The sequence below is a fragment of the Pseudochaenichthys georgianus genome, chromosome 7, assembly GCF_902827115.2.
Source record: "Pseudochaenichthys georgianus chromosome 7, fPseGeo1.2, whole genome shotgun sequence".
Lineage (NCBI taxonomy): Eukaryota > Metazoa > Chordata > Actinopteri > Perciformes > Channichthyidae > Pseudochaenichthys > Pseudochaenichthys georgianus.
In genome coordinates, this window is record NC_047509.1 from 36,746,693 (window position 1) to 36,773,297 (window position 26,605).

The 26,605-nt window shown below is 43.3% G+C and overlaps 1 protein-coding gene across 2 annotated transcripts in view; it reads right to left on the bottom strand.

The window, feature by feature from the left end:
* Positions 1-26,605, bottom strand: part of klhdc8b (kelch domain containing 8B) — a 334,510-nt gene that overhangs the window by 125,449 nt on the left and 182,456 nt on the right. For both annotated transcript variants that reach the window (XM_034086708.2, XM_034086709.2), the window contains one exon: positions 9,204-9,428. In XM_034086708.2, coding sequence (XP_033942599.1) covers positions 9,204-9,428 — 225 coding nt within the window. The remainder of the gene's footprint in view (positions 1-9,203; positions 9,429-26,605) is intronic.

Below are 26,605 nucleotides of genomic sequence, written 5' to 3' on the forward strand. Positions count from 1 at the left end.
TGAGTGAGAGGATCGAGAGAAGCAAAACAATGAATCAAATGTTCTATCGCAAGCCAACAGGCACAGCAGGTTTTCAATGGATGTATTGTTAATGGAGGTTAGTTCGCTTGATTGTACATATAAATGCCACAAACTAATTACTGTACACCCAAAGGGGGGGGGGTCTTTTCATGAGTGAGAAACCAAATAATCCCTATATCTGTATACACTGAAACACATCAGTTTCCACACTCACACACAAACAGCCACCTTATGGACTTTTGGATCCATTCATCCAGCAATGAGCCGTTAAAGCATGATTTGCATAATTAATCATCCCCCTTTAACAAGCTGCATTAGAGTCTCAGAGTCATGTTTGCAATAAAGAGTGAGCCAAAGGCCAGAAAAACCTAAACTCTTTATTTCCACATAATTGAGCCTGCTATGGATCGATGGGACAGGGACGTACATAATCATTTGGTTTGGAAGTTACACAAAGTCGGGTAATGGGTCCCATGATATTATTTATTTTCATATGAAAATTAACCAAAAAAAAAAGTTGGGTAAATGATGAGCATGTCACCCCTTAGCAAATCACATATAATGCGTCGAAGCGCTAGCAAAAAGCGCGTGTGATGTAGTGATGTCATTATGTTCCGGAAGCAAACAAAGTAGTCAAATGGAGGCCCCTTAAATATATTAGACTGAGTATGACTACTTCTCTGCCGAAAGCATGCTGCCTATGTTTAACTAGTTGTCATGGTCACTATAGTTTGGTTACTACCCAGTACAACTTCACTCTAATGTTGTCACGATACCAACATGTTGGTTTCGATACCAAGTCAAGAATTGCGATTCCGATTCTTTTTCGATACTTTTCTTAAAAAAAAGGGAAACAGTCTGAAATGTAATTATTGTGCTTTATATTTCACACCAGAACCATAACCACATTGGTATGTTAGTTAAAAAGATAGCCATATTAGACAGTTATCATTGCCATGAATTGTCTCGGCAAACTTCGAAAACGTTTATTATTACAAAATAAATTACACTGGTTTGACTTAGATTTGAGGGCATGGGCTTGAGCATGATGTAATTATCTTATCTATCACATTCGCTAACCTGTCTGGATGCCGGTTGGCGAGGTGCTTAGCGAAGTTTGATGTGTTGGCTCCCTTGGTTTGCAGGCTTGCCCTCACTGTCAGAGATATAGCTAAAATACTTTGCTTCTGGTGTCTTTTTTGTCAACAAGCCGAGGCACAGCGGCAGTTGCACTCCCACTTGCAGCCATGCTTCTCGTTTTCTCACATGCTCTGGCATCTAGCGCGTGCACGAGAGAGGCGAGGCACTTAGAGCGTGCTTGAGAGGGGAGGGACTTAGAGCGTGCTTGAGAGGGGAGGGACTTTCTCACCGGAGTACTTTTCCCCGTCATTCTTAAAGTACCGATACTAATGAAACGGAGGAATCGTAAAAACATTTAATGGCAGGGTATCGCGGTACCTTTCAAGTATCGGTACACCGTGCAACACTACTTCACTCTAGGCTATATTTGCCTATTTGAGGGACAGTTTTGGTGTGAATCAAAACCCTAACCCTAACTGTGCGCGTGGAAGATATCATTGTTTACTCTGCGCCGTGAAAGATGGCCGCATTGTCTTTTGGCTCCTCTCCAACTTTGCCCTCTTTCGTATGTTTTCAGTGTTTATTTACTTTTTGCCGTCTGCTTTTAACATGGTTTGCACCATGCAAGCCGACCGCACCAACTGTGCTATACAATATAGCAGAGAAGAACTTCTTCAAATCCGAAACTTTGTGGACAATAGCCCACCGACAGACTATGGAGATTCGCCATGGCTACCTGTTGTCCTACCTGAGAGACGCAGGAGGAAGACCAAGCGGGGGTCCCGCACCGGGCAGGTTAGACTGAGAAAACGAGGAAACCGACACCCTCTTCCGAGTATTCTTCTGGCTAATGTTCAATCGATTGAAAATAAGATAGATGAACTCAGAAGTCGGATTGCTTTTCAACGGGACATTAAGAACTGTAAAGTGTACATTCTCACCGACTTGGCTCACCCCGCTATCCCGAGTGCGGATTCACTATTTTTCGCCAGGACCGGAGAATTAACTTGGGGGAAAGTAAGGGATGCGGTGTGTGTCTCTTGATAAATAAGAACTGCTGTACAGATGTGAGGATTATTTCTTCGCACTGTTCCGCTCATTTAGAGCACCTCATGATCTCATGCCGGGCTTTTCACCTGCGAGAGAATTCACATCTGTTGTGATTACAGCAGTGTATATTCCGCCGCTCGCCGACAATAACACGGCACTTGATCAGCTGTTTGGGATTATCGACAGTACAGAGACTTCACGGCCAGAGGCGGCGTTCGTTGTAGCCGGGGACTTTAATACCGCCAACATGAAGAAAGTTCTGCCGAAGTACTACCAACATATCAGCTGCCCGGCACGCGGGGGAACATACTGGACCATGTTTATTCCCCTTTTCGACATGGATATAAGGCTCTCCCTCGCCCTCCCTTCGGCAAATCAGACCACATCTCACTGCTGCTGCTGCCTGCTTACAGGCAGAAACTTAAATGGGACAGACTGATAACAAGGACAGTACAGCAATGGAGTGAGGAGTCAGACTCAGCTCTGCAGGATTGCTTTGCATCTACGGATTGGAGAGTGTTTGGGGAAAACAACATCAACACACACAGGAACACGGTCATCTGCTATATTGGGAAATGCATCGATGACGTGGTACCGAAGGTTTCAGTACGAACATTCCCTAATCAAAAGCCCTGGATAAACGGCGAGGCAAACTGAAAGCGTGCACTCTCGCGCACAGAGCTGGAGATTTGGACGATGACAGGAATTCTAGGTATGAACTCCAGAGAGCTATCAGCAGTGCAAAGAGACAATACAAAGACAAGGTGGAATCTGACTTCAAAAGCTGTAACACCCGGAACATGTGGGCGGGACTAAGAACAATGACAGACTACAAAGGAGCAGCGGGGGGTGCTGCGGGAGTGTCTGCGTGCGCATCTCTCCCAGATGAGCTGAACAGTTTTTTTGCACGATTTGAGAGCAGCCAGGCTGTGGAGGCACAGAAGGATCCGGAGCCCTGCCCTTTTGTTTTATACAGTGTGCAAATCGTTTAAAAGGGTTAACCCACACAAGGCTCCTGGACCTGATGGCCTCCCTGGCCGTGTTCTCAGGGTGTGTGCCGTTCAGCTGGCAGAGGTGTTCACAGACATCTTCAACAGGTCCCTGCTGCAGTCTGTAGTCCCCACATGTTTTAAACACTCCACCATCGTTCCTGTCCCTAAAAAGACAACAATCACCAGCCTCAACGACTACCGCCCAGTAGCACTCACCTCCATCATCATGAAGTGCTTTGAGCGGTTAGTCAAAACCTTCATCACCTCCTCCCTCCCTGACTCTCTGGACCCCCTGCAGAGCAAACAGGTCCACAGACGACGCCATAGCCCTCACCATCCACACTGCCCTCTCACACCTGGACCAGAGGAACACATATGTGAGAATGCTGTTCGTTGATTACAGTTCAGCCTTCAATACCATTGTGCCCTCCAAGCTGGTCATCAAGCTCAGAGACCTCGGGCTCAACAGTGCCCTCTGTGACTGGATCCTGAACTTCCTGACGGGCAGACCCCAGGCAGGGGAAACATCACATCCTCCACCCTGATCCTAAACACGGAGCCCCTCAAGGCTGCGTGCTCAGCCCTCTCCTCTACTCCCTGTTCACTCACAACTAGGGCTGGGTATCGTTTGAATTTCCACGATTCTGATTCCGATTCTACTTTTCGATTCCGGTTCTTAACGGTTCTCAATTCTGATTCTTTGAGGGGCAGGGTAACAAAATGATACATGCTTCTTCCACCAAAACAATTACATGTATTCGAGAAACTTTTACACAGGTTAGTTTAAAGTAATATTCACATTAATCAGTCTGTTTATATTCACTGCTATGTAACTGTAACCTGAGAACCACTGAAGCTACAACAGTGCAACAGTCCAACTTTTAAAGGAACCCCCCCCCCCCCATTTAAAAACAGTTCTTGTTGAGAAAAACAAGCATATCTGCCTTCTCAGGCATACCGGGAAGAAATGTTTGAACATTTTGAAGTAAAATGCTTCAATCTGGTGCACTTTAAGCAGAATTACTAGAGACCTGATCTAGGGGGTATAACTCTAAACACATATGAAAAGATTGGTTTACATTTGAATAATTAAATAAGTAAGTGAACATAACCAATAACCTACCATAGCCAATAACAAATACATGTAACGTATTCACTATTTATTTATGCATATTTTTTTATCTCTCCAGTTTAAAACGATATGTCTGGTTTACTGTCCTATAGTATACATTGGAATGATTTCAAACCTGTTTTATCCCAATAATTATAAAAGAGTGCCTTGGAAATATGTGTTTACATAAATTGTGATCAAAACGTTTGACACCCACTGAGATAACTTAGACTAAAGTGAACTATCTAAACACTCAGAGTCCTTTACCTCATTGAGCTGAAGTTATCAGCCTCTCAGTCTGACTGGAGAGGACTCTCCCTCCACATCATTGTAGAAACATCTTCTTCTGTTAGAGCAGCTAGCACCAGATGCTAATAACAACAGCGCGTACCGGTGCACCGTCCCTTTCTCCCTCGCTCGCTCCCACGCTCACTCGCACTTTGGCTGTGAGCTGCGGGCGCCAGATAAGCCAACATCCCCCATTTTCATCACTTACAGCGCCCATCGTACAGGGCAAATGAAAAGTGTAACCGGGATGAAAAGGGTGTTACATTTACTTAATTATGAATGTTGTTACATCAAGGCCGAAAATTAGGATGAGCACCAACGGTCAAAACGTTTTTTTCCCCTCCCAGAGCTGTCAGCGCAGCGCCTCCACGCCTCCCGCCGCCGAGAAACATTTCCTCAGGCATCGAAAAGCGGAACCGAAATTCACATTTCTAAATGATGCCGTTGGAACCGAAATGTTGGAACCGGTTCCGAACCGGAACCGGTTCTCGGTACCCAACCCTACTCACGACTGCGTGGCAACACACAGTTCCAACACCATCGTGAAGTTTGCTGACGACACGACCGTCATCGGTCAGATCACCGACGGCGACGAGACGGCGTACGGAGAGGAGGTCGAAAACCTGACATATTGGTGCCAGGATAACAACCTCCATCTCAACGTCAGCAAAACAAAGGAGCTGATTGTGGATTACAGGAAGCAGCAGGGAGAGGGACACGCCCCCATCGCCATCAATGGGACTACGTCGAGAGTCAGCAGCTTCAGGTTCCTCGCTGGCCACATCACGGAGCACCTGACATGGACTCTTCACACCACCACCATCACCAAAAAAGCTTGACAGCGGTTCTTCGTCCGCAGGCTGAGGAGGTTCAACATGGACTCCAGGATACTCTGCAACTTCTACAGGTGCACCGTAGAGAGGATCCTGACCTTCTACAGGTGCACCATAGAGAGGATCCTGACCTTCTACAGGTGCACCATAGAGAGGATCCTGACCTTCTACAGGTGCACCATAGAGAGGATCCTGACCTTCTACAGGTGCTCCATAGAGAGGATCCTGACCTTCTACAGGTGCTCCATAGAGAGGATCCTGACCTTCTACAGGTGCTCCATAGAGAGGATCCTGACCTTCTACAGGTGCACCATAGAGAGCATCCTGACCTTCTACAGGTGCACCATAGAGAGGATCCTGACCTTCTACAGGTGCACCATAGAGAGCATCCTGACTGGCTGCATCACGGCCTGGTACGGCAGCTGCACCGCCCTCACACGTAAGGCTTTACAGAGGGTGGTGAAAGCTGCACAGCACATCACCAGGACGGAGCTGCCATCCATGGAGGACCTCTACTCCCAGCGGCTCAGGAAGAAATCCCTCAGGATTATAAAAGACCCCCATCACCCCAGCCACAAACTGTTCTGTCTGCTGCCGTCTGGCAGGCGATACCGCAGCATCCGGACTAAAACCACCAGACTCAGGGACAGTTTCATCCCACAGGCAATAAGACTGTTAAACACCTGAACTGTTGAAACAACATCCCTAATATTCATCTGGCTGCTACTTAAAAATTATTTTAAAATGATTTATCTATTTACCTATACATCCTATTTCAATAACTCTTATTGCACTATTTCAAAACAATTTTTTTTGTATTACTATTTACTTGGACTATATTTGTTCTGTTTATCTGTGTTTTGTGTTGCTCTGTTGGAGAAGCCTGTGACACAAGATTTTCATCGGCATAACTACACTGTAGCTATGTTCGTTTGACTAATAAAGAACCTTGTTACAAACTCCAAATAATAAAATTGCATTTCAGACAAAACTATGAATGTTTAATTGTTAATGTAAAAGCCAGGCAAGTCATTGCATCATCGGTGAATCATAAGAGTGATAAAAAAAAATGGCCAATCCTTTCTGTAGATGTTGATATATTTACAAATATTGGTTTTAATATTGTGGTGACGCACCACATGCTGCAGATAGAAGCCCACTCAATCATCATAACAAATCTTCTCCTACACATTTTGCTCTGAAACCTCTCTGATAATCTGAGCTTCCTTTGTTTTTCTTCAAGTGCCAATTTTGTTTGCTTTCTGTAAATCGAATCACGACTCATTGCACAGAGCTTTGAACAAAGGCCATTGATTTATATATCTATCTATAGGACTATGACTCATCACTGTTTCTGAGGATAATTTGAGACAGGACGGACTGAATCATACAGTATTTAGGCTCTGAATTCCGTCTATGAAGCTACAATTTGACTATGTGTCAGTCATGTAAGCTAAATTGCAAGCCCCTGTGTTCACTCCGATACGGTATTTTGCTGTAGGCCAGTTTCAAATGTATAGTACTATTTTGTATTCATAACAGAGCTCGTTTCTTTAAGATTATGTTCAGAACATATGTGTAACATATGGTTTCTACAGGAAACAGAGTTCTCTATACCTCTCTAATGAACTAATTAATACCTGCAGTGTACCTGCAGTGTTAGCATACCTGTAGCGTCTGCAGCTGCTGCATACATATGTGCAGTTATGCCAGTGAGTCAGAGCACCCTCTTGTATCATCACACAGTATCCTGTATGTTAAGCTGCTGAAAGCTTGACCACAGGCACTTCAGTAATAAGAGCTCCAGCAGAGCGGCCAGCCCTGAGTTTCTCACATTGTCTTACTGCATTATCTGTCGCCATCTTCAACCAAGCATGTTGTTGTAGTAAATGTATCATTAAGTCTCATTTAAGTATATACACTTGCGTCTCTGGTTGAATTTTGATTCTGTTAAATGCTATAACTCTTTATTAAATAACACAACTTTGGTTTAAGCTTGTATATTTGTTCTTTTGGAATTTCCATCACACATGTATTTCCATGAACATGCAATGGGAGCAGCAGCAGTTTTTATATTAGGGCTGGATGAGGAAAAGATTACCACTAGATTTTTTTTTTATGTTGATTGATTTCAAGTATGATGATACATATTTAACAATAATAATGATGGTCTCTTAAGAGTTTGAAGCATATTCTACTGAGGACAGAACCCTAAAGAAACCAGAAGGTTAATTATGGTTTATAATATGAAGCATGAATAAACATGTTGCCGATTGACATAGTCCTTGACTCAGGTGGGATGTGTTATGGAAATCACTGGTATGGCATGTACTGTATGTGTAGAACACCGTGAAAGAACACATCTTGCATATCAATGTGTCCCTACTGGCTAAATAAAAGATTAATTCATTAAAATGTACTTTGGATCTGGACAGAACGGGGGGGTGAGGGTTGATACAGTTTGTACAGTTTATATTGTAATGTTGCGTGCTACTTTGAGCATTTGCACCAGAGACTTCCGGATAACTTGTGGTGTAGCCCTATGCTAACTAGCATGGGGATAATATTTTAATCGTGCTGCTCTGCTAGTTTTTACAAATGTTATCAGAGGGGATTAAGGAAAATAAATGTTATTTATCATGTTTTAGGTGCAAAAGTAGCGATAAATTAGAGACAGATTAAGCGCTAAGGTTAAGCTGCATTCACATGATGTAACAGCTTTCATCTGATTAGTTGGTCCGAGGTAAACGAGGTCAAAGTTGAAATAATTTGAACTCTGAGCGCAGTGCTCTGACCATAAAAACATAACGGAAACATCAGCGTACTGTAGGGCTGATTTGCCATGTGTACTGTGTACAGAAATATTTTTGTATGCATCAATATAACGCGTGTTTAGACTGCCACACTTGACCTCTTCCGCCATCACTAGGCCTCTTTGTCAATTCACTCTTTAGCCAATAGCATACTTGTGACAGAAATGCCAACCAAAACAATCAACTCAAATGTATTAAAAAATGCAAATTAGGACACAATTATTTTCAATTTTTCTCAAAATGTTTCATAGAGCTGCAGAAACCCATCTGTTTCTTGTTAACAGACATAATGACATCTTATGACGGAGGATCTCTGTTCTGTTTAATGCTGCTTAAAATGCAATTTGCTGCAAATGTTATTATTATTACAGTATCTATGCACAGCACAAATCATCCTTTTTTCAAGGTAATGATTTATATCGTTTTGGCTGCTTAACTTTCAGAGTGCAACCAAACTCAGACTTAAAGTCAAATCTACATTCAAATATGTAGATAACAACTGATTGTGTCTAAATCAGGGGAGGCATTGCCCACATTGCATTAATGCATTTGTTCAGTCACCTTTTAAGACTGGTCAGAAATCTAGAGCATCAAAAAAGAACTCTTTCTCTCAGCGTGACCATCAGCTTTGATATGTTCAGACTCATCTCATGCATACTCTTCCTGCATCTAGGTGGATTATGAGCACAGCACAGATCATGTTCTCACTCCATGCAACGTGCTCCAGGCTGGAACTGCGTGCATTGTTATAAACCCAACCAACAATTATTTCTGGCTGAATTCAAAGCAACTTCTCTCTCCTCGTGTTTCCAAAATAACACATTAAGAAGGAATAAACATCTTTTTCAGAATCTCTGAAAATAAATCATGAACAGAGTTGGAGGGGATACTTTAATAACAATGACTAGTTACCTGTACAAAATGCAGTCAGAAACCAAATCTGAGTAAATACAAAAGTGATATGTTTTATGTCCAATGTGCTTCCTTAAAAAGTAGTATTTGGGTGTACACCTACCCTGATCCAGATCATACTCCTCCATGGTACTGACAAAGTGAGGTCTAGAGTAGAAGTTGTGTGGCCCCGGTTGCTGGAGGCCCCCCAGGCTGAAGAAACTGCGCTCATTGGTGGCGCAGCAGGAAAAGGCCCTCCGGCTGGGGATGCAGGGGTAACGTGTCCAACTCTTCATCTCCAGGTCAAAGGCCTCCAGCGCCGTCACCGGCATCTTCCCCTGACGGCCACCTGAAGGAGGTCCAGAATCAGGGTCAATGCACCAATCCAATGTCTTTAAAAAGTGCAATATCACAAGTTACACATGTGTCTCATGGCTTTACAGTGTGTATACAGTACGACACCCTCTGTCCTTAGACCCCAAGGACAAACTCCCAAAGAGGATTAAAGCAACATGTTAGGGGTTTTTATTACGATCTGACCAAAAGTGAACTTTTTTATTGAGCACTGACAACAAAAAGTCAGAATTCTGAGGAGAAAGTCCAAGAGTTGTGAGAGAAGTCAACATTTTGTAAAAAAATAAGACAACATTCAGAGAATAAGTCAGAAAAGTTTTCTCAGAATTCTGAGATTAAAGTCAAACGCTTAGGTGTCGTGAGTTCAGATTAAGATGTGTATACATTTACATCATAGAGAGTTCAAAAGTTAGAAAAGATTATGTTTATATATATAAAAATAAAGAAAAAGAAGATATATCCATGTGGATTTCAACCATCTTCCAGCTTCTGGCAACCTGCTCATAACAGTCCAGGTTGAAGACACAACATCTCCAGGAAAGCTGAGTTAGCACTGTTGGGAGATCAGTGCATAAAGATATAGAGGAAGAGAAGAGACATGAAAGTAGAAAGTCCCCTGACAGTGTAAGCCTATAGCAGCATAACTGGGGGCTGGTTCAATGCAAGCCTGAGCCAGCCCTGACTAAGGAAAGTCTTCAGGCTACTGTTAAATGTGGAGTAGTGTATGCCCCAAGAAGACAAAGTGGAATCTGGTTTCACAGAGGAGCAAAAGGCTCTGGGTCAAAACACCTTTAGCGTACATGTCTACAAAGCCTAAGATATTATAATGTACCAGGAAATATGATGCTGGAAAACCCTGGACAGCAAATCATTTCTGTATTATCATAAAGATGTTGACTCTACACGGAATATATTTTTAGAAATATGAGCATGAATTGACTTACAAATACAATCTTTCCTGTGAAACAGTTTGTCCTTGACTTTCATTTCCTTTTTATCCTTTTTTAATTCCCTGCTCTTGTCACAAAGTTTTCTTGGCATTTATGTCCAAGCGTCCAAGCGTGCAGGCCAGCGCTGGGACCACATTTCATTTTAGACCGAAAACAAAGCACAGCAGCAGGGAGCTCCCTTAGGACGCCTACAAGTTGTTTCCTTCCACAAATCATAAGTTATCCTTGTGAAATACAACAACAGGCGGAAGGCGATGTGCTGGAAGGGCAGTAAGTGTGTGAACGGTGGAGGAAAGGAGGAGAGGTTGAGGCTAGACAATGTGAGAGGGCTGTTGAGGGTGGAAAGAGGAGGAGGAATGGAAAGGAACATGAACAAGACAATGATACAGATAAAGACAGTAAAGAGGGAGAATGAGGTGGAAATGAGACAATGACAGAGCAATTGTGCAAAAAGTAATACAGAGAGCGGGAAATGTGGAGGAGTGAGAGAAGAAAGTGGAAGGGGTCAACTGGAGTAGGCAGGGTGGCACGGAGATCGATAGCAGCTGCGAGTCAAAGAGTCGAACTGAGTGGGAGGCATCAGAGTCATAGAGAGAGAGATCTGTTGATTATAACATGTGTGGTATAGCGAGGCATTAACAACCCACACTGAAATATATATATGTAATATGCCGTATGTATATTCTCTGTTCAATCTTGATGGTATAGTTCACAGTTTGAATGATAATGTGATCATCTTTCATCCTTGATGTTTGGGAAACTGCCTAGTGTCTGTGGCGTTTCTATATGTACAAAAGTGGTGGGGCACAAAAAACTCAGATGTCTATAAGCTTCTGCAGAGAGGTTCATGGCTGGTGAGGCACTGGCACTGACTCTTCAGGTCTACAAATATATTAAATCAAAATATAATATTATTTTCAAAATCTTTTTTTGTCTGATGCTTCAATTACTTTTAAACAGACAGTTCAACAGAAGGATACCAAAAAAATGTAATTTCATCATTTAAATATTGAATTGTTCTCTTAGTAAGATCCCATTTTCAATAAAATTGCAGTCTTACCTTGACTTGAAGATTAAGTCCATTTGCCTATCCTTCTGGACAACAATCTCTATTACTTTTTTGTAAAAGTCCTCCTTATCTTCTTGTAGTTTCAAAAGTCTATCATAAATCTAATCTAATCAATAGATTTTTGATTCGAAAATGATAAAAGTAGGGTGGACATGTGGATATCCGGCTGAACAAAACGTACATTTATCTAACATCTCCGTTTCCCACAGATCTTATTTTGAGCTATTTTCTAAAATCCTATGGAGAAATCTCGTTGCTTTTTTGTGGAGGGAAGCCATGCGCAGCTTACTTCCTGGTTTTAGGACGCCTCACTGCAGCTCTCTCGTCTCCTCTTCACACACCACACTTTTCGCGGCACACGTACTTACAGCCAATCAGCTCTGAATTATGTGAGATGACGTATGGTGGGGATGGCAGCACTTTGCCCCTATGGTCATTATTTTTTGCCACACACATTAAATAGGAAAATACTCTGAGCATGCGCAGTGTAGTTTTTGCAGTCACCGTTCACTTAGACAGTCAGAGGGAGGGGCAGGATCAGGTTTTGTCCCACATGGCTCTAAACAGCTCAATAGGCACACACTGTAGACACTAATTAGAAGAACACATACTAAAACAGCAATGTACAGACGAATCAGATGATTAAACATGATCTTAAAATATATTTTATATATTTTTTAATTTATTTTTTGCATTTTGTTGTAATCATTATTTTAATACTTTCTGCTGACACTAGGTGGGGCTGTGCCACTGATAGCTTCACTGAAAGGCTGGGATTGTACACAAAGATATGTGCACATTTCAGTGGGCCTCAGGGTTCAGTGTTAGGCCCCCTTTTTTATTGTTTAAGTTAATGAGATAACATTATTTTTCCTCTGTACATCTTTGTGCTAAAGATGTACACCTACTTCTAAGACCGTTTTAAGTTTTCTGGATAGTTGGACTTTAATCTTGTTTTTAAAGTGTCACATTGACACTTTTGCACTAACGATGCACTAATTAAATGCAACACACTATAACACAATACAATACCAAACATGCAGCATACAAATCAAAATGGCATCTTCTGCTAGATATACCACGAGAATATCAAGAGCTTTCTTGAAGATATTTCACTTTCGTTTCTGAAAAGGGCAGAGCTAAATATGAATGGGCATTTCTCCCCTCTCACTATCTTCTCCTAAACAGAACCAGGTAGCTATCTCCGTTACAAGTGGTATACATCTCCATTTGATTTGTTGCGGTTGCTTGAATCCGTTTTTATAGCAGCCACCACTATCTCTACAAAAGTGGCCAACAACAGGATCTATCGCTTCTTCCTATAGTTATATATCTGCTGTCTTACTGTATAAAAGACTGACATTGCAGATACAATGACTCCTTAAAGATACTTGCTGCTATATACAGTGACCGTTTCTGATTTATCGGCTGCTTACTGGCACAAGCTTCAGAAGTAAGAAGCGCGGAAGAGAGAGGAAGTGAGGTCATTTATCCATTTTGTAATTCCTTATCTGTCTGTGCAGCTGCTGAAGAGTGGTGATACATTCATCTATTCCACATTCAAGACCATAAATAAAAGCAGTGGTGTTTGTGTATTTATATGCACTTCATTTTGTTACACAGAATAATCTGTTATCAGCATGGACTTGTTGACTGCTGCTTTCAGCTACACTTGTGCGCTGAATATAAAACCATTGTAAAACTGGATGAGTACCGTCAGTTGCCAGTACGTCTGCTTCTGCCTGGAAACACAGAATTTAAATCAGAGGGGATTTAAGGCAGCCACTGCCACTGCCATGCATGCCCAACTAGAACAGCAGCTGAGGAAGCAGCAACACTTTGTAAGGTATCCTAATCTTCTCAAGTAGCAATACATGAGTATCACATTATTCTGTAGCACATCACTTTTAACTTTGTATAATAGGATCAAAAGTGATTAAACTCACCATGCAAACATTCATCTCCTTTGCACTTGCCAGGGATTGTTCAAATCTTTGCAATATAATATGCTAGTCGGGAAATAATGAATGATTATTTTAAACGCGATCTGTTTTTTGTTACATTTTTCTTTTCTTTTTTGTGACAAACACATTCATTTGAATATAAGAAGTTATCAGAAAAAAATAACTAGAATCTCCCAAAGACTTGACAGGTCTTAAATCAAAAGTGTCAAAGGTTTAGCTGAAGTGCGCCCAAAGTCAAACTTTAAGAACCAAATATGGGACTCTCAAAGAAAAAGCTTGATATATTGAGCTTTTTCTTTGAGAGTCCATTCACAGTCACAGACCATTTACATGCACCAAAACATAACACACTTTCTCCACTTGTGAACTACTCTTAAAATGACCAGGTCGAAATGATCTACCTGTTTAAAAAAATGGCAGATATATGTATTTATAAATGAACTGAATAGTGTCGGCCAGGGGTGCATCGTCCGGAGACATCATCAAGGCGTGTAGATTAATCATTTATTGAAACTATTGTTGAGAAATTACAGCCTGCATAACCCAAAGCATGTAATCGCTGTCAATTAACTCTCTCCAGCCAGAATCGGCACAACAGCAAAGTAAGTTAACGTTCGGTCCCCAGGGCGCATCAGAGCAGCTTCCAACTTTTTTTTTTGGTTCAATTGCTGTTGTATAACTAAACAATGTGGACATGTACGAGAGACTATAAACAGTTAATAGTAAAAAAGGGTTTGATGTATTCAAACTTTTTCAACAAAGCAATTTCATTATCTTATCGATATAGTTTCTTGGTGTTAAATAATGCTCCATCTGTCTTTGTGGAGATGTGTGTTGTGATGTGTGTTTTACTCTGCGCACCGCCGTGGCGCCCTAGTTGCACTGAACAATAGGCGTGTGTACATCGAGGGGATTTGAGTAAAAAGGCGGCATGAGTACGGCACCTGAATTAGAAATATAATCTTTCCTAAACAAAAACGATCCGACGCTTCGTCCTGGTGCGCTCCGGAGGCACTATGCCGCTGTAGGCCTCTCGTTGCACACTTTGGGCATCCATGGCTGGTGCCGACTTGTCTATTTTGAATAGACTTTAAATTGTGCTTATGGCAACAACAAAAATACACTGGACAATATGACCGGAGGGATTTTAATTGCCGATATCAACCTATTGGGCACCCCTGATCTAAGTTATAACTTGCATGGAAGTGTTTCATATATTTCAGAATCATTCATTCTTAACTACCTGCAAATCACCTCTACTTATATGAACTGAATAGACATAACAGATATAGTGGATACATCGGAATCCATTGCTGAAAAAATGTGCCTGGTTGTAATCATGTACGACCAACATTTTAATATGGCATCTGGTGAAAATGAGGCTTATTCAAACTACTTTATTTGTATTTATTTATATCTAAAATAAGACTGTATTCCCAAATTGAATTAAGTCTGTTTTTTCCGTGCTGAGCCACTGCACATATGCAAAGATTTATTCAACCCCTCCGGTGGAGCGTGGGAGAAAAAAACCCACTGATATGGAAAGCTCCTGCCCTCACAATGTTACAGCAACTTTGTGATGAATGTGGATTGCGTCGTTGCTGGTAGCGTGGCTTGAAATGAATTCATCGCTTTGCAAAATGCTTCCGCGGTGAAATTAAATGATCATACCCTGCCTTGTGTGATTCCAATTTGTCTCTCAGCGGTGCTTTGAAATGTTGACCAGGTGTCAATGAGCAATAACAGTCCCCCAAAGAGACACAATGAGAACACATGTGACCTCTAATCACGGATGGAAAACGACTGGAAAGCAAAACACAGGATCTGCACTGTGCACAAACCCCCTTTTCTCTTCCACACATCAGCTTTTAACTCCAACACTGTCCTTCTGATTGTAGCAACACTCTTCAGCGCTGAAGACACATTTTTGTTTTTCCATCAGTTCCTTTCACAGCTCTACCATCAGGCAGATAGTCACAGAACACACATCCCTCGGTTCAGAAGGTGTGTGTGCTGCATGAGAGCAGCATAGTAAAACAGAGGGATAGAGATCCTGCTGCTACTTTCTTTTGTATCTACTCAATAAGCACTGAGAGTAGCCTATCGTTTGAAACTGGTCCCACGTCACCAGAACCTGAGGACTGAAGATTTACATCAGCAATCGATGTCCTTGAGAAAGTTACAGCACGCGTCTCTATTCCTGCGGACAAGGATGTTGTAAGAAAACGTGCCAACAGGGCTGTGAGATTTGTTATTTCCATTATCTCCGCCAAGGAGGTTCTCTTTTCAGCTCGGTGTATCTGTAACTGTTTGTCAGCAGTTACGGGTAAACTACTTGCCTGATTTTAATGAAACTCGGTGGAAACCCAGGGGCCAAGTTTACAACAAATTGAAGTTACGAAACAGATAAATACACTATTGTTACATTTCGTGAAAGGAGTCTGGCGAGTATTGCCTGCACATGTGACATTTTACCTCTGATTTCTCCTGGTACAGGTACTGTAGTTGTGTATTTGGGAAAAATACTACTATCATTCTCTCCTCTGACTTTATAGGGATTCAACTTTTAAGCAAAAGACAAAAGAAACTGTGTATGTGCAAAAGGACCTTGTTTACTTGTGAGATCACACCTTAATAGGAGGCAGATGGCCAAGAAAAGAAGAAGGCTGCGTGTTGCAGATCTTTAGCGAAGAAGGATGTTTCTTTTTTGTTTTATAGCACATGAAAATGTATAAAGAAAGGCGACTCTTTGCTCATGTCATCACTGCAGAACAGACCTTATTGCCACAGCTTGGATCCACTCTGCAGAGTGCTAAATAAAATATATTAAAAGTAAACTTAATCTTTTGACCAATATTATAAAAGATATTCCACCACAGTGGCCGGGCCAAAATGGAAGTGGCAAGCCTTGCGAGCGCCACTAACAATCTTGCATATCGCATAACAGTGCTAACAACAGCACTTAATGTTAAAGAGTTTAAAGTGTTAACCTGTGGTGAAACCAGTGGCAATATTTGCGGTAACTGTCATATGAGCACGATGCAAAGGGGGCACGTTTAGCTAGCAAGTGGGACATGAAGGAAGGGCCACCTGTAACACAAATGTAATTATATGCTGTGCTGTACGTCAATATTTACACTGGCTTTCACAAACAGCGGTCTGCTGGATGAAACCAAGACAGAACTCTTACGGCCCCTACACACGGTGGCGTGCGTTGCCGCTTCAACGCTTCTGCCCATTCACTTTGAATGGGGTGACGTCACGATTTGCCGAACTGCATTGTGGGAGCAAAGCGTAGCTTTTCTCGTGGTGCTCGCTGCAAAAGTAGAGCAATGTTCTACTTTTGAAGCCTCGACGGAGGCGTCAGCCAATCAAATCCCGTTTATGCAAATCTGCCAGTACAAGCGCTAGCCAATCAAACCGCGTGTATGCTGGGAGAGACAGACCGCAGTTCATTTCCTCATATGCATCACCGGAAGCAGAAGAAATGTTCCTTTAAGAGCTGTTTGCGCTCCTCTAGACTATTTTCTCTAAAGCTTCTGCATTTCTTCAGAGGGTGTGGTGTCTTATGTAGAGGACAATGGTTGTTTGGGTCTGTCAGCTTCTCATCCTCTCTGCTTTCATATCTGTCAGTAGACGACACTTGTGTCTTGTGAACAGATACAAGCATCTTCGTGGATTTCTCCCACGTACTATTTTTCTCCATAGGAACTGTTGTGGAGAGGTTGAAGCTGGGATCAGTACGAGCTTTTGCCTCTGTACGAACAAAGTCTGCAAAGACAGAGAAAGGTGGGAAACTGACATGATGATCACGTTTGTATCTTGAACCATAGGATATCCACTTTTCTTGGATGTTGTATGGGAGTTTTTCGATGATGGGCTTAACCCCTCTGGAAGTATCCAAATATGATAGACCTGGGAGGGAGCCATCTCTCTTAGCAGCCTCAAGCTCTAACAGCAGGTCTGCTAACTCTCTGAGTCGTTTTGGGTCATTGTTGGTCAGTTTGGGGAAGCTTTCCAGCTTTTCAAAGAGAGCCTGTTCAATAACCTCAGGTGAGCCGTATATGTCCTCAAGCCTCTCCCAGGCCATCGTTAGTCCAGCGTCGAGGTGTCTGATGTTGACGTCCTTGATTCTCCTCACCTGATCTGATGACTCTTTCCCCAGATATTTACAGAGCAGGTCGAGTTCTTCTCCAACAGACAGATCCAGACCAGCAATAGCACTTAGGAAGGACGTTTTCCAAGCCCAATAATTCATTGGTTGATCGTTGAATGTTGTGAGGCCTGATGTCACTAAGTTACTGCGGGCAAGATATTTAGCCAGATCGTTAGTGGTTTGAGGGTTGTGGTAACTGGCTTCATAGGGCGTACCTTGGTTAGGCTGATAAGCAGAGAATTGAGACTACTTATTGAGAGTTCACGGTGATGCCGGTGTACCAGGTCGAGGAGCCTTTAATGTGTGGTGAGGCGTAGTTTGGGTAGAAACAGCAGCTTGTGTTTGAGCAAAGCTTTTAAGTGAGTAGGACGTGTAGGCTTAACTAGACCCTCCAGAAAAACGCGATTCTGCGATCGCAGAAATTACCGCATAATCAGCAAAATGGCGCATATTTTTAAAAAGCCGCATATTTATCAAAAGGCCGCATAATACCCGCATTTTTCCACACAAAGTTGAGAAAAAAAAAAGTGAACTCGTCTTGATGATGCGCGACGTCATCAGCTTGCGCATCACAGAAGGTAAACAACACCGTAGAGTGAACGTGTGGAGCTCACACGAGAGTTTCTCTTCACCAAGATGAAAAAATCTAATCCATCTCATTTACCGACAAACATTTCTGCTAAAGACCGGGCAAAGCAGTACCCCGATGTCTGGGGGGAAACTATTCTGCACCCCCGTGCAACTGTGTTGGAGCATAAGAGAACATCGACGGTGACGACCCACTTTGATTCATTCAAACATTCGAAAATGCTTTCTGCTGCTGCGGACAAGAAAGCCAAACAACTCACGTTCACCGAGGCATCGACCTCCAAAACCCTTTCGAGGGCTACAAGAAACGAGGTGAGAAGCCTACAAGATTAAATGAATGAAAACAGAATGAGGCGGAGAAGTAAGTGTGTGTGTGTGTGTGTGTGTGTGTGTGTGTGTGTGTGTGTGTGTGTGTGTGTGTGTGTGTGTGTGTGTGTGTGTGTGTGTGAGAGAGAGAGAGAGAGAGAGAGAGAGAGAGAGTGTGATTAAAATAGCCCAAATGCTTTTACAATAAATAAACATTGAATGTGTTTAATTGAATAGTAAAGGGGTTTAACATTAGTGGCAGGTTGTGTGTGAGAGAATAAATAAATAAGACAGCCCAATATTTATTTTTTCCGCATATTTCGCAACTTCCCGCAATTTCACCGCATAAAATCACATAAAACCCCGCATGTTTGATCGCATAATCAAGGATTTTAGCCCGCATTTTTCTGGAGGGTCTACTTAACATCCTCTCCTTTACTATGTTGTGATGGTTCATTTAGGTGTGGGCCTATGGGGCAACAATGTCACTAATTTTGCTAGGCGATCCACCTATGCTGCTGGTTTGCTCTCTCACATAAGCAGCGGTGCGCTGGCACTTAAAGTGTTGAGACACTGGATTAGAGCCTCTGCTGGCTTCTTCAACATCAAGCTCTAGTAAACCAGCCTGCAACATTTTTACTTCAGCTATGGCAGCATCTTTCTCTTGTTCTTCCTTTAATGCATCAAGAGTAGCTTGAATTTGTGCTTGCTCAACTTTTAGCTGAGTTTCCCAATTAGAGTGTGAAGTTCTAGCCTGTGCTGCTTCAGCCCTTGCCATAGCCATAGCCAGTGCTAAATTAGCCTTTGAGCTGGATGATGAGCGCGACGCACGTGTGTGCACAGAGTGTGCGTTTACACTTATTTTATCCATGTTGTCATTTTCTTCCATAATGGCTGGGTTGTGAATTTAATAACGTGGATGAAGAGATAAGCTGGCGTGAAGGCTGTACATATTCAGTGAGTTAGCCACTTAGCTCTTGGTGTCGCTCCGTAGCAACCCTGTCTCCGCCCCCGGAGCTGGCTGTAATGCCGTCTTTTCACTGTAACCCCCTAAACGCACCAGGAGCGTCTGCGCCGCGTTACGGCCGCGCCGCGGCGGTCGTAAGAATCGCGGCCACTCTAGTCAATGGGTGCTATTCCACCACACGCGCCGCGTTACGGCTCAGACGCGTCCCAGAAGCGGCTCGGCGCAGCGCTTCTCTAAAATTAGGATGAATCCTATTTTTGCCGCGGCGCAGCCGTAAGGTAAGGTCGGACAGGCAGCACCCCCCTCGCAGGAAGTGGAAAGGTGAGCATCCGGGCCAGGCCCATCCCGCGTATATACTAATTTAGCAGACCCCCCTCCTTCATCACAACACCTCCACTACGATACGCACAATGGACGACGAAGTGTTCATAATGGAAGTGGAGAAACACACCATGTTATACGATGTAACCAATGCTTTTTACAAGGACAACATCAGAAAGGACAAGGCCTGATTTTTAGTCGCTGCAGTTTGTGGAGTGGAAGGTAACAACTACATATTAATGTTTTAAAGTTAATTAAGAACTGCGAGGCTGCACACACGACGCTCCGCTTCCGCAACGTTTTGAAACGCGCCTGGTGTGTTAGGTCGCAGGAGGAGGTCGCAGCGTGGCGCAGCCGCAAGGTAACGTGGCGCAGACGCTCCTGGTGCGTTTAGGGGGTAAGGGTCTCACTAGCACTGAGCCATCCATCCAGTTAAACCGTTTGAAAGAAAACTCCAGCGCAGTTGTCAGTTTTACTGAAGTCTCTTTACTTGGTGAAACTGTAAAGACAATACAGACATAACAGTTTATTAGTGACTGCCCGACTGACGAGCTAAACTAAACACAATACTTCACACAATGAGCTACGGCGCACAAACTGAGAAGCTAATCAGCCTAGCCGCTAGTAGCTTAGCCGCAAGGAATACTCACTGCATTCCTACGAACATAACAATTGTACATACAACATATTCCCATTAAGCCACAGCCTGTCGGATAATAACACTCACAGACGATGCGTGAACCAGCGGGAAATATGAAGCACATTCATGAAAACAACCCAAGCTACACGTGGCGCACACTCGGAAACAAACAAGTTTGTTCTCCTAGTAGTAACAGGAATCGAATAAACCACTAGCAAGCAGCAGTGTCAACCAACCACCACAAGGTGGTGCCAAAACACAGCCAAGAAACACATACATGACAGATATACACCAAAAACACATATCAAGGACAGAACAGTGCTCTTACCTGTGATGCCTCCTCCAAACAGCATAATAACCAGACTGTATCATTAAAACTAAGTACCAGTTCTAGATCCTTGACTTTAGACAAACAATTCAAAAGACAACATGTATTTAAAGACCAATCTTTATTTGAATGTGCCTCTTAACATTAGTTATACAGTAATAGTATTGACAATCTAAAAAAACTGAGCAACTCAACAGTCAACTTTATATTTCTTATTGTCTAAAGCATTTATTATTTTCATTTTCCCCCTCTCATATTCAGTGTGGACGGATTGAGACAGCGTGGTGTCCAGAGAGCTGCAGAGACTTCAGGGAGAAACCTCCGTATGATGGACGTCCTGTCTGTTGGTTTGGAGAGGACTGAGGGTCTTTCCTCAGCGAGGAGGACCAGGCCTGATGGAGAAGCTCATGCTGGGCAAAGCTGATACCAACTGCACAGGCCTAGTCTGTCACTTTATTTGACTAAATGTGTTCACTTATACATTTAATAGTTTTACACCTTCTGTCCATATGGGCTTTTTATTTAAAACATTTGATTAACTTTTGGTTCACATTTCAATAAATTGTATTTGTATTTGTATCCTTTTGTCCATTATTCTTAGTGAAAATGTTAGATTACACATTCACATCTGACTGAAGATTGGCCCCATCTATTTGTGACGTTGCAAACTCTGCGGTACAAGGCACAAGTGATGTGAAGCTCATAAAGTGAGACAAATAGAAATAATCAGCTGATGGAGTGTAGATGTGGAAATAGGTGCATTCGATCAGCCGACTGTGTTTTCACAATTAAAGTAGTTTCTTAGTGAATGTCCTGTACTGATCTCATAACATCAGCTTTTAATGTTCCTCTTGGATGTTCTTCTTGACCCTCAGAGAAGGAGAACATGTCGTGTCTTTCAGGCATGTCCTTTCCTAACAAAAATGACAGGAAACATAAAACATACTATTGCAGAACAAGTGTGTTATTTATGAAAGCGGTGTGTTGGTGTGTTTAGGGGCTGTAGATATAATTATTTTGTAATTGTAATGTTTTTTTTTTATTTCAACAGTGAGCTACAAAGACAATCCGATTATGAATGAACAATATGAAGTTCATCAACATTGAAATATATGTTATTATCAAAATAATATTGAACTGTTATCAAAACGTAGAGCAACTGTAGAAGCTTGCTCTGTTGTCTCACTGAAAGAATAACTTTTACCACGTTTTTTACAGACAATATTGAGAGATAAATAGTAGCAGTTCTCACTATGTGTTAAATATCTTTGCCTTCAATACATTAAATTAGAAAGCTGACAAAGTCATATTGCTTGTTAACATCTAAATGTAACTTTTTGCATGGAAAAAACCTTCAACTTAACTGATGTGTAGGTGATCTAGTATTTAGTATTGTTTAATGGAATGTATATCAGTGTATTAAAGTCAATACTTCATTTATTTAAACCAATATCTTTATTGATTCTTTGTACAGTATGAAAAAAGAGTCTTTGTACCTGTGCTGAAGTTCACTGCTGTGAGGAGTCCAGTTCTGTCTCTCACTCTCTGGTCCAGCCTGTCTGCATCACCTGGACACCTTAAACAAACAGATATATATGTAAAGTACCATGTGTACAAACAATATAACTGATTCTCTTCTGTTGAACATGTTGGATTGTGTATTGTCCGAGTCAGGGTCCTTTTTATTTTACTGTAACTTTGGAAGTTGTGTTACCAATGCTTACTGTTTATTTGATACCAATTTGGTAATGCAATTAATAAAAACAACAAGGTTTGGGTTCGTTCTTCAGATGACTGTGACGTTAACTTGTAAGCTCAATAATGAACTCCAGCTCAACCAACCATATTGTAATATCTAAGTAATCATCTTGAAATATGACATTAATAATTGTAATATACACACATCTTATTGTTAGGTTGATTTCACATACACTACTTCGACATGAGCTTGTCTACATACTTGAGCATAGCCAATTTAAATTAACCTTAGCGATGCATACAGTTCCTACCTACATAATAAAATATCTCTCTAAGTTACAAGGATGACCTTATTTTATAACCTCAAACAGAAGCCGTTTGTTCTACAGTATTATCCCACTTAACGCTTAACACTTGTCTATTTCGTTTTAACCTTTATATATACAGTCTATGGTTTTAACTTGGAGACTACGATTAGCATCGTTAGCACCGATGTAGCTACCACTCACTTACACGCTAACCCAAGCCTTAAAATTCATTACGTAGCTGATTCAAATCATAAACACATCAATAAGTACTCGAATTTCACTTACCGCAAAAAACGCATTCATGCACCTTCTGTTTCAACCGCAGAGCGAGTCACAATAGTCCGATATATAAGCATGAAGAACAAACAACCACGGCCGGCTTCAAGTTGTGTTCCCTGGATGAACTGAGCAGGCAGAGTCCCTGTAGCTAGCTTCACGGAGCAGGTAGCAGAGAGTCAAGAAGCTAGCAGCAGCAGTCACTTGACAGAGCTGTCACTCAATGTGACCACGCCCTAATATATGCATAACTTTAAGGCTTAATATTAATTAAACCGATGAGTTGAGAAAAAATGCACCCCACACACAGTAGTCATGAAGGGGGAATCTAACTATACAGAGAATATGATTTTTTGAACCACGATGTAAACATGTTTATTTCTGCTGTAAAGTTGGGCATTTTAACATGGGGGTCTATGGAAATTGCTCCCTTCTGCAGACTGCTCCTACTGGCCACTAGATGAACTGCAGTGTGTGGCACTTCCGTATTGGCATCCCGGCTCTTCCCCAGAGTTTGCCGCTTGGTGCCAGCATGTGTAACTGGAGAGAACGCAAACGCCCTTGGCGGTTTATATACGATATTGTGGTCGTGTTGTCTGTCCTCACGAGGACATGATGTCCTCTGAGAAAAGGCAGAAATCGTTTCAGGGTGAGGAACACCGCTAAAAGCTCCAGATAATGTATGTGTGACCGTTGGAGGTCTCTGCTCCAGAGACCCCTCACAGGTCGACCTTCGTATATATACCCCCCCAGCCCGTCAGACATGCGTCTGTGGTGACCACCTTCCGCGATAGGACAGCACCCATAGGCACGCCCCGTACTAGAAAAGTCGGGTGCAGCCAGTGGCGCAGTGCCATTACGCATGTCATAGTGACCATCACTCTCCGCGCTCCATGACGCACGGGGGTCCAGTCTGAGGGCAGCTACCCAGCGCTGAAACTCCCTCATGTGTAAGCGTCCCAGTCGTACCACCAGGATGGCTGACGCCATGAGACCCAGATATGATCTGAAGAGAACATATTTGCGTGGCTGGAAATGAGCGAGGCAAGCCCTGAAGGCTTTCACTCTCTCTGCTGACAGGCGGGCTGTAAAGGGCACCGAATTCAGGCGTAGGCTCAGGAAGTGTACAGTCTGGGCTGGGAACAACATGCTCTTTTCTGTGTTTATTACGAAACCCAGGTCGAGCAGGTGTTTTACGAGGACATTCGTCTGCGTAATAGCCTCTTGCTCCGACTGTGCGAGAAGGAGCCAATCGTCCAGATAAGTTGCCAGGTGAATACCCTGTTGTCTTAACGGGGCTATCGCGGCTTCCGTACTCCGTACAAACACTCGTGGGCTGAGAGACAGACCGAAGGGAAGTACTCTGTACTCGTAACAGACACCCTGAAAGGCAAACCTCAGATATGTCCTGTGTGGATAATATACTGGGATGTGGAAATACGCGTCTTTCAGGTCGACTGATGTGAACCAATCGTTTTGGCGCACGAGACACAACAGAGATGTGTGAGTGAGCATTCTGAATTTGTATCTTTTGAGATATTTGTTCAGAGCCCTCAAATCTAGTATAGGCTGAATCCCGTTCCCTCCCCGTTTGGGAACGAGGAAATACTTGGAATAAAAGCCGCTCTGACTCTGTTCGGAGGGTATTATAGATATAGCCTTCTTGTCTAGTAGCGAGAGGATCTCTTGCTCTAGAATATGGGCCGACTCTCCCCGGGCTTGCGAATGCAGAATGCCCGAAAAGTGAGGGGGGGTGACAGCGAATTGGAGTCTGTAACCCTGACAGTCTTGAAAACCCAAGCAGAATCTGTGAGCTTCCTCCACTTTTCGCTTCTCAAAGTGAGTGGAGATGTCACATCTCTGTCGTATGCCCTCTGTGTCTTTATTTGTTGTGTTATGGGGCCCTCTAGTGTTTGAATATGGTGGTACCCCAGGTTGACAACCCCGGTCGCCACTGCGCATGCGCGTGGCGGTGATGCCTTCACAGCCCCGTCCTTCGTCCGCCTTCTGAGAGAGGTAGCAGCCACTCTTAGAAGGGGGGTAGATGTTAGACTGTTTATTGTTTTTTTATTGTCTTTCTTTTCATTTGTATTGACTGCACCCTTGGCTTTAAGCCTGGAAACGACAGTGGAAAATGATTTATTAAAAGACAATAGTGATGACATGTGTTTGTGTGAGTTAAACGAGCAGCGGAGCTTGCTGTCGTTGATGTTAAGTCCATTTCCCTCATGGCGCGAACTTGAGGATGACTTTCTGACATCACTCGAGGCGGCGGGAAGATGGGGGCATGGTTGCACCCCGGAAACACATGAGCATCTAACACTGGAACGTGTTCTGGAGCTGGAGAACAGGGAACTTCCAGCTCCTTTATCGAGGAGAGCAGAGGAGGCTGTCAGGCCGCCCTCTTCTTCTCCCTCGTCTGGTGGCTGAAAGTCAGGGCCGGCTGTGCCTGAGCGGCTGCTGCCGGAACCGGAGACTTTCTTGGCCAGCTCGTCTTCGCCTCGTGTCTTCTTCGAAGCTAGAGCGGAGCCAAATATGCCCTCGGGAACAATAGGCATGTCCAAGACGTCCTCTTTTTCCCGGTCTGGAAGGTTCGTCAGCAGCGAGGGGACGTTGAGCGCCCTGGCGGACAAAGCTGCGGCTCTTGCCGCCACCGGGCCCCAGCCTAACACGGCGCGGGGCTCCGATTCCGCGGCTACCGCCGTTGTTGAGCCCCAGCCTGTCACAGCGCGGGGCTCAATCTCTGCGGCGGTCGCCACCATGTCCCGATTGCCGGCCGGCGAATCAACGGACATGAAGGGGTCCCGTCCCGACAGGCTAGCTTAGCACGCTATCCGTCGGCGGAGGCTCTTGATGGTGAAGCGGGCACAATGCCCGCACGAACCAGGGGTATCGATAGCTTCCTGGGCGTGTTCCAGCCCAAGGCAGGACGAGCAGACCTGGTGTGAGTCCGTGCCCGAGATCCTAAACCTGCAGCCGCAGAGCCGAGCCTCCAACTCCTCTGGTGTGAGGGAGAGTAGGGTCCATCCTCGTTTGCCGGGGTGTCGGCGCGGAGGGACAAGCTAGTAACAGGCATGTTACCTGAAAAAATAAAATCAAACCTTATCGTTATTCCGATATATATATATATATATATAAATATTAACTGGTGTGTTAATATCTTTCTTATCTCCGTCTCCTCTGGTGTGAGGGAGAGAAGAGTCCATCCCCGCTCGCCGTGGTGTCGGCGCGGAGGGATAAACGTTTGAATAAAAAATCAAACCTTACCGTTATTTCGAAAGAAAAACGGCGGGGCAGATTACAATATTAACTGATGTGTTAATATTTTTTCAATTATTCTGCAAAGCAAAAAAGTAACCAGCAAGCGCCCGTCGACCGAATGTTAGCTTGGGTTCAGTCTGTGGACCGTTAAGCTAGCCCGGCTACTGATATTCGAGATGTGCTCTGAAGCGAGAAGAGGTGTTTGAATGACGCTGCGACGTAGCGCAAGCTACTTAAAGGGTGGGTGGATTCCCTGACGTAGACGTCAAGATCACCAGCCAATCAGGATTGGCGTATTGAGATTGATGCTTCTGTTTGCATACGCGTTGAGGTCCCATAG